Source organism: Trichinella spiralis, assembly GCF_000181795.1.
Source record: "Trichinella spiralis strain ISS 195 chromosome Unknown Scfld1, whole genome shotgun sequence".
Classification (NCBI taxonomy): domain Eukaryota; kingdom Metazoa; phylum Nematoda; class Enoplea; order Trichinellida; family Trichinellidae; genus Trichinella; species Trichinella spiralis.
The window spans coordinates 235,699-243,519 of NW_003526940.1; the positions used below are offsets into that span (position 1 = coordinate 235,699).

The 7,821-nt window shown below is 44.2% G+C and overlaps 4 protein-coding genes across 4 annotated transcripts; all 4 read left to right on the forward strand.

Annotated features, from left to right (window-relative positions):
* Positions 1–164: 164 nt before the first annotated feature.
* Positions 165–191, forward strand: Tsp_07142a (histone H3.2; the record flags this gene model as incomplete). Its single annotated transcript, XM_003381400.1, has 1 exon — positions 165–191. A coding segment is annotated over one exon (27 nt), but the record flags the coding sequence as incomplete, so codon positions are not given.
* A 710-nt stretch (positions 192–901) lies between these two features.
* On the forward strand, positions 902–1,689 carry Tsp_07141 (hypothetical protein). The gene is given in 4 exon segments (XM_003381401.1): positions 902–965; positions 982–1,100; positions 1,352–1,508; positions 1,526–1,689. 4 exon segments carry the CDS (start codon positions 902–904, stop codon positions 1,687–1,689), a joined length of 504 nt encoding a protein of 167 aa, XP_003381449.1.
* Positions 1,690–3,667: 1,978 nt separating this feature from the next.
* Positions 3,668–6,059, forward strand: Tsp_07140 (hypothetical protein). The gene is made up of 3 exons (XM_003381402.1): positions 3,668–4,507; positions 4,858–5,229; positions 5,679–6,059. The coding sequence occupies exons 1-3, from the start codon at positions 3,668–3,670 to the stop codon at positions 6,057–6,059; spliced, it is 1,593 nt and encodes a 530-aa protein (XP_003381450.1).
* A 324-nt stretch (positions 6,060–6,383) lies between these two features.
* Tsp_07139 (conserved hypothetical protein) lies at positions 6,384–7,449 on the forward strand. The gene is made up of 4 exons (XM_003381403.1): positions 6,384–6,493; positions 6,616–6,786; positions 6,965–7,052; positions 7,402–7,449. Exons 1-4 carry the CDS (start codon positions 6,384–6,386, stop codon positions 7,447–7,449), a joined length of 417 nt encoding a protein of 138 aa, XP_003381451.1.
* The last annotated feature ends 372 nt before the right edge of the window (positions 7,450–7,821 follow it).

A 7,821-nucleotide genomic window follows, 5' to 3' on the forward strand; every position in this document is an offset into this window, starting at 1 on the left:
AAATATTTCTGTTAATCTCAATGGAGACTTTTATACTGCGATAAAACCTTAAGAAAATTAAAAATTCATCAAAATTAGAGCAAATTGTTAATTTGAGTTCATAAGAAAATTTTACATTATAATCAAAAAAAGAAAAACTTTAGTTAACAACATTGCGATTCCAGAAAATTATCTATGGAAGCATTCATTAACAAATTGCAGTTATCAAATTATAAATATGAATATATATGACAGCACAAAAAAATTTCATATTTGCGCTTAACATTTTTTTGTTCCTGACAAAATCATCAAAAAAATATCTTTAACATTATGGTACTCCCACAGTTTTTCATTGCATTTCTTGCTTATTCAAATAGCATAGCTCGAAACCATCCTTTAATTCTTGAAATATTGAAACAGTTATTTGAATTTTGTTAAATAAAGAAACAATTCCTGTGACATATAGATTAACAAATTCTGTCAACAATAAAAATTCATGTCCATCAACATCATGATCTATTATTGCTCATTTTATTATTTTATTTTTGTGTATATAAGCGTTTGATGTTGAATAAACAATGCTGTTTATGGAGATGTATAATAATTGCATAAGAATAACTGAAAATAGTTCATTCTACATACAGTTTATTACCCTGTGCTGCAACTGTTTCTTGTATTAGCAATCTATTCTTTTAATCTCATTTACTGCATAAAGTGCAGCTTAACGATCAGTGGCTGACTAAAATTTGGAATAAAATCATACTCATGAAAGTGACAATTTAAGGGAAGTCAGCTTCTGAATTTGCGTTTTGTGAGCTGTCCAGATGTGGTCCAGTAGCAAGCAGTTTTCAGCAAGTGTTTCACGCACTAAGGCTAACAGAACTCTTGGGTAAAATTTCAGAATTCGTATGAAAAATTGTGAATGCAGCGTCAACAATTTCAATTTATTCACGATGATGCCAAGGCAGATGTTGAAAAACAACAAGGTGATTAAAATTGAAGGTAAGACAAAGGTCAAAGTTTCAATTGCAGAATTTAAAATTAACAGAATAGAAATTTTTAATTTTTATTGTTGTTGTCTTGCTTTCGCGATTCTGCAGTTACGACGGCCTGCTGTTGCGGTATGTGCTTTGTTCATGAAAGCAGCGCGTACAAAGTAAAATTACTCATGTAAACAGAAAACACTGGCCATATTCTAAAGTTTGTGTAACATGTAACGCGTGTGCTCTTTGCTATTATTAATCAGCTGCGTTTTTTCATGTTGTGCAGCGGAGGCAAACTTGTCTGTTGCATACTTGGCATGCTTGTTGTTCTTGTCATCCACAGCAGGCAAACCTTTAAAAGCAATTATCAAATGAGATAATGCCCTGAGCTTCCGGGCGTTACATTATTTCCCCCTTCTGGAAGAGCGTTTCTGTCCGCTGCATTTCTTACGAGAGTTGCATCTCAGAACCTGGCTGTACGTCGTCAGTTCCCTAGTAGTTGGGGCCTTCATTTTTCACGGCCTTCATCAAAGGAGCATCCATCAGGTAGCTTTAATATTCAGTAAGGTCCTTCCCAATTCGGGCCAAGTTTGGACTGCAGCTATATTCTGTTTCCATGTTCGAACTTCGACTCTTGGGTGCTTCATCGTACCAAATTTCTAGCGTCCTTGTTCCATGTCGGTTTTCTGACGTACCGCTGCGTGCAGACAGTCCATATTTTGGCTGAGTTGCTGGACGCAGTGCTGGTGCTTTATTGCGTCGTTGCGTAGGGTTCCCCCTACATAAGGTCTACAAGCAGTCCTATCTCTCATCCGTAGATTATTCGGCTAGGAATTGCGGCTGTAGTGTAGTGAATACGAGTCCTGTAGTACAGCAACACTCGGTCGATATGTTACGCTTAGTGTTGAAAGTTGCCTATTATTAGGAAGCTCTTCTTGCCTATTCTTGATAATAAGCATAAGCATTGCCTGATATGAGGAATAGGCAATATTTTTGCGTAATATCGAGAATAAGTAATAAGCATTTGCTTAATATTGAAAGAACGATTCATGAGCCACGCTGCATGTTGAAAATTCATGCATCTGCATGGTAGGACGATCCTTGTTCTGAGGCAGCTTCTGGCTGGCGCACATTTCGCACGTACGGCACCAATGCTTGACATCCTACCTCTGCTGCGGCCAATACAATCCTTGTCACACCTTCTTCAATATTTTCACAACCTCCCTTGGTCCTCAGTCGCGTGGTTGTGGACTATGTCCAGAACTTCTGGAATATGCGTGTGAGGTACAACTGGAAGTGATATATTCTTATTCGTATCCAACCTTTCCCAGTCTCAGGTCAGAACTCTGGTTGTTACCCTTATTTGTCTTCGCTGGACCCATAAGCTCTTAAGCATTCTTAAGCTATATTTTAAAATGCTTTTATTTAATTTTAAATCATTCACTACATACGTCTTCGTCAAGATAAGTAGTTGTGCATCAGGTCAACTCGGACGGTGAACACCCAGCCAAGAACAAAGAGGCGGTGGCCGACCCTCTTGCTGTGACAGAAATTCTGCTACAGTCAGTTGATCTGTATTATCACGTAAATCGAGACAACAGACGTAAGATCAGGTAAAATGAACACGACGGCTAGAGAGAGGATTGAAAGAAGCACCACAAACAAATTGCAGAACTCTGTTTACAAGCACGCAAGGTATTATCTCACACACACCGACACACTCAACTATATCTATATATGTGAGCACAGTAGTACAGTATAGTGATTATCAGGTTTCAAATGAATTGTTCTTTTCATCAGCACAATTCCATCAATGAAATTTCTCAAAAAAACATTTTTTATGCATAGAATATTGAACATGAGCATCAGCTATTCAAGTTGAAAAAATTATCTTAATGTTTTTTTCTTATAAGAAATGTAAATAAATTCCAAAAATAAAGATAGTGCAGAAATAATTGTTGCGGCTAATAAAAATAAAAATAACACTCCAATACTTTCCATTGATATTACGCCTGACTTAACCACTTCAGATTGACAAAATGTTCTGTTTGGATGCCGATTCCACCATTTATCTTTTAAGGTTTCAGTTTTTCGTTCTTTCACTAAATTCAGTAATCTGAAAAACATAAATCAGTAATCTGAAGTAAGATAATACAAATGTGTCATTAACCTTAGACATTAATGTACAATTTACTACACCGTTATTCTTAAAATATGGCATAATATGAAAAATAAAAAAAATTTGAAAAAACGTTTTTACTATTTTCCAGCTGTCAACCTTAAAGTATATTTGTTACAGATTCAAACTGAAAATAAAACCTAAGAATCGACAATAAAAATTAATATTTTTAAAAAAGTGGCTGTGTAACGATCATTGCTGTACGGCGTGTCGTTCGGTCATTGACCCAATGGCCGCCGGTCGCTGATCGTCCGTTGGGGCAGCGGATCAAAGCCGCCGCGTAACAAGCCGCTGATTTATAGAAGGGCCACAAGCCGGCGGATTGGCAGCAAGACAATGGAGGGATCAAATTTCAGTTGAGCAACCCCGGTGCCCCCTGCGGCGAAATACTTCTATATATTGGAGCGGCGGAGACCATCCAGGGAGTTAGTGAGTTAGTGAGTGAGTTGGCGAGCGTGGAGTGCAAGTGCTGTGACGATACGAACGTGGAAGATGGCAACACGAAGACGAGACCGCGCGAGCGAAGATGAGCCGGCCAAGAGTGATAACGGGCGAACTGGAGCGGACCCGGAGGAAGGGAACCAGACGACCCCGCCCAGCGGGTCGTTACAATGGGGGGCCTGTCCAGGAATCCGTACAAGTATTTACACGCGGCGCATACTTTTGCCCGCCTCCGGCATTTGGCCCGGAAATGGATGCAAAAGAGTGGCTGAAAAAGCTAGAAGACTTCTTCCGCGCCAGCGGTGTACCAACGATGGACTATGGAGCTGTCGAACGATACCTGCTGACTGATCCGGTGCGCCGTGAGCTCTACCCGCCCGGACAAGCGACGGATGACTCTTTCGAGGAGTTGAAGAAACGGCTGCTAAACGCATACGGTCTCAAAAGGTCACCGGCGATGCTGACCGACCGATTCCACACTCTGCAGCAACGCGAAGGTCAATCCATCCAGCAATTCGCCCAGGAGGTGGCAGAGCTGGGACGCAGAGCTGGTGTTTCGGAGCGCGACATTGTGACACGTTTTAGCGGTGGGGTAACGTCGAGGGAAGTTTATCGGGCGATCCGGCTGCAGGAATTGCCGACCCTCACCGAAGCTCGAAAGCTGGCCACCAGGATAATCCAGGTGAAGGACGACTACCAGGAGAAGCAACAGCCCCAAGCCGGCGTCGCGAGGACAGAGAAGACGGAGATGGCCCAGAAGATCGACGCCATGATAAGGGAGATGGGCAACCTGGCCAAGAAAGTGGAACAGCTGGAACGAGCGGCGCCACGGCCCCCAGGACTGCACCCGGATGCTTCCGTTGTGGCAGCCTGGACCACCTCCGGCGAAACTGCCCCCAGCTTCGGACCCGAACCCGGCCAGCGCGTGCCCTGAATAATTGAAACGGGGATCGCCGTCTTTTTGCAATGACGGAGCTTCAAGCTGGACATGCGCCGTCCGTCGCAGGTAAGCTAAACGGGCTGGAGATTTCCCTCCTTCTGGACAGCAGGGCGGTTGTTTCTGTAGTGCCACTCTCGACCTGGCACAAGTCCACCGGGGGAGAACCTTTAGAAGCCGCCGGAGGCTCCATCCTGCTCGGCGACGGGCGACGAGTGCGCCTCTGCGGCCAGGGGACGTTGCCGCTGCAGGTGGGAAGCTGCAGGGGGCGCATTCACGTCGCCATTGTTGAAAGCTTGGTCGAACCAGGGATCCTGGGTATGAACTTCCTTGACCAGTACGTCAAGCTAATCGACTGGCAAGCAGGCGAGATGACCATGACGGACGGCTCGAGGGTTCAGATCACCCACGAACCAGCCCCGGCAACGCGTCCCGGCATCGGATGCGCCTGCATCACGGCAAGTCCTCAGGAAGTGCCACGGGAGGAGACTGTAGAGGAGGTACCGGAGAACGATAGCGGTGAGCTAGGAGCGTGTGAACGCGTTCTGGTGGACAGAGCGGAGTGTTCCGCGCAGAATCGGCAGACCCTACGCAGATTACACCGGAAGTACGGAAAGGTCATCCATCGATCCGAACAGAAGCAACAGAATGCGGACGCGCTGTCACGGCGCGGCTGTAAGCAGGGCGGACTGGAGTGCAACCCTGCTGAGGTACCCGGGGGGGGCTGTGAAGCTGGATGCGGCCAACCCTATCAAGCAGTGGCAAGAGAGTGACAAAGAGCTCCAGCAGATCCGGAAGTGGAGCACGCAGAGGACTTGGCCACAGGTGGCCCCAGAGGGTAGCCGGTTGCTGAGAAGCCTCTGGTCACAGCGCGACCGGATAGTCGTGCATGAGGGGACCATATGCCGGAAGTGGGAGACCCCGGATACGGGCGAGACGCGGCTGCTACAGGTAATCCCGAGACAGAGGATCCCGGAGATACTGGCCGCCATCCACAACCAGCAGTCGGGGGACCACTTGGGCGTGGCGAAGACGCTGGCAAAGGTACGGCAGCGATACTACTGGCCCCAGCAACGGGAAGACGTCGAGGACTGGTGCAGGGCATGCCAGACGTGTGCTGCGCGCGGTCCTGACAAAGAAGCCCCAGGCACCCATGCAGCTCCACGAAGCGGTCCGGGAAAGGGCAGGCCGCGAGCAACGGCGCCAGAAGTTCTGGAAGGACAGAAAAGCCCACGGACCCGTGTATGAGGCAGGCGACCAGGTGTGGATGCAAGTCCCGGACAAGACCAAGCTAGGAGCGTACTGGGATGGTCCGTACGAAGTCCAGAAGAAACTGGACTGGAATACGTACCGAGTGAAGGAGATGAAGGGTAGAAGGCAGAGACTAGTGGTTCACTTCGACCGGCTGAAGCCGCACCACGGCTCGCGGCAGCCCCGGGAAGAACAGCAAAAACCACGGGAAAAGAGGAAGACCCGGAGACCCCCCTGGCTGCGAGACTTCATACATGACCCGTGGGACGAGCACGGGACGTGCTCGTAATAAAGGGGGGAGTAGTGTAACGATCATTACTGTACGGCGTGTCGTTCAGTCATTGACCCAATGGCCCGCCGGTCGCTGATCGTCCGTTGGGGCAGCGGATCAAAGCCGCCGCGTAACAAGCCGCTGATTTATAGAAGGGCCACAAGCCGGCGGATTGGCAGCAAGACAATGGAGGGATCAAATTTCAGTTGAGCAACCCCGGTGCCCCCTGCGGAGAAATACTTCTATATATTGGAGCGGCGGAGACCATCCAGGGAGTTAGTGAGTTAGTGAGTGAGTTGGCGAGCGTAGAGTGCGAGTGCTGTGACGATATGAACATGGAAGATGGCAACACAAAGACGAGACCGCGCGAGCGAAGATGAGCCGGCCAAAAGTGATAACGGGCGAACTGGAGCGGACCCGGAGGAAGGGAACCAGACGACCCCGCCCAGCGGGTCGTTACAGCTGTAACCGTGAGATGACCTTAGTATTGTCATCTGTGTATTCTTCTTGTGTGCCGTTGTTTGTATAGTTTGTCTTTAGTTAAATAAAGCATTGTTATTCCCTTTCAAAATAGTTTTTATGGGCCTCTATATTTGAAAGACCTGAAAGCGACTGGACACGCTAAACGTAACTGCAATCATTTGAGATTACAGGTTGTAAATCGATTGTGTAGACGATGCGGATACAAATCAGGAACTGTACAACTCAATATAAAACTTAGTGGTTCAAAACGAGTCCACCGCGGGTTAATTTTACAGTCCACTTGAACTTCATATTAACTATCGTGTAGAAAAGAATACACCGGCCAAGAACAATATCTTATTATCATTCAGTTAAACGGAATTTGAATTTAAAAGGATTTTAATTTTTCTGCATACTATTAAGCGAATTTAAAAAGTGTGGCGGATTAAACTGACTATCAGAATTACCGTGACTAATACAGTAGAACTCATTTATAACGATCTCGGTTATAACGATGTCTCAGCTATTGCGACAGAAATTTTATCCTTGGTTGGTTCGGCTATGTCGTATACATGAAAAACACTTTTTATAGCGATCTTAAAACTCGGATATAACGATAGAAATCAATAACAATTGTGAGCGTGTCATTTGTGCTGTCATTTGTATGCTAAAAATAGTCTTGTGAGACAATTTAAAAGCATATTTTTAGTTTTCATTAAGCATACCTTTAAATAGAATATCATATTTTTCTATCATTTATTTTTACTTATTTTTTCTGAATAATGTGAGCTTTTATATATTGTGTTCAAAATTCTGTTTTTCATTTACAAATTTTACTCTGTAAAATAAAATAAAAATTAAATTAAACATTTAGAATAATTATATCATTTTTATTCAGTTAATTTGCTTAGTAACTTCAGAAACAGATGTAAATTATAAAAATTAAGCTGAAAATAAGTCTAAATTTTGATTACTTTAATTTAAACTGAAAATGTTTACCCAATATTGAGTTTATCAATTATTGGTGAATATCTTCGAGCGGCAAAAGACAATGGTCGTTCATTGAATGGCTCTCCAATTATTTGCAATCGACAATCTCTTATTTCCACCATTTTCAGAGGACTTTCATTCGCTAAATATTAGAGTAAAAATTTAGAGCAATTTTAAAATGTATTTTGAATACATTTTTCTGTTTAATTTATCATTTTTAATAATTATTAAATTATGTATCAGATAATTTTGCAAAGCATGAAATAAATATTAAATCATTTAAACATATTGCATGATATACTTATCTATACTATACTATACTATACTA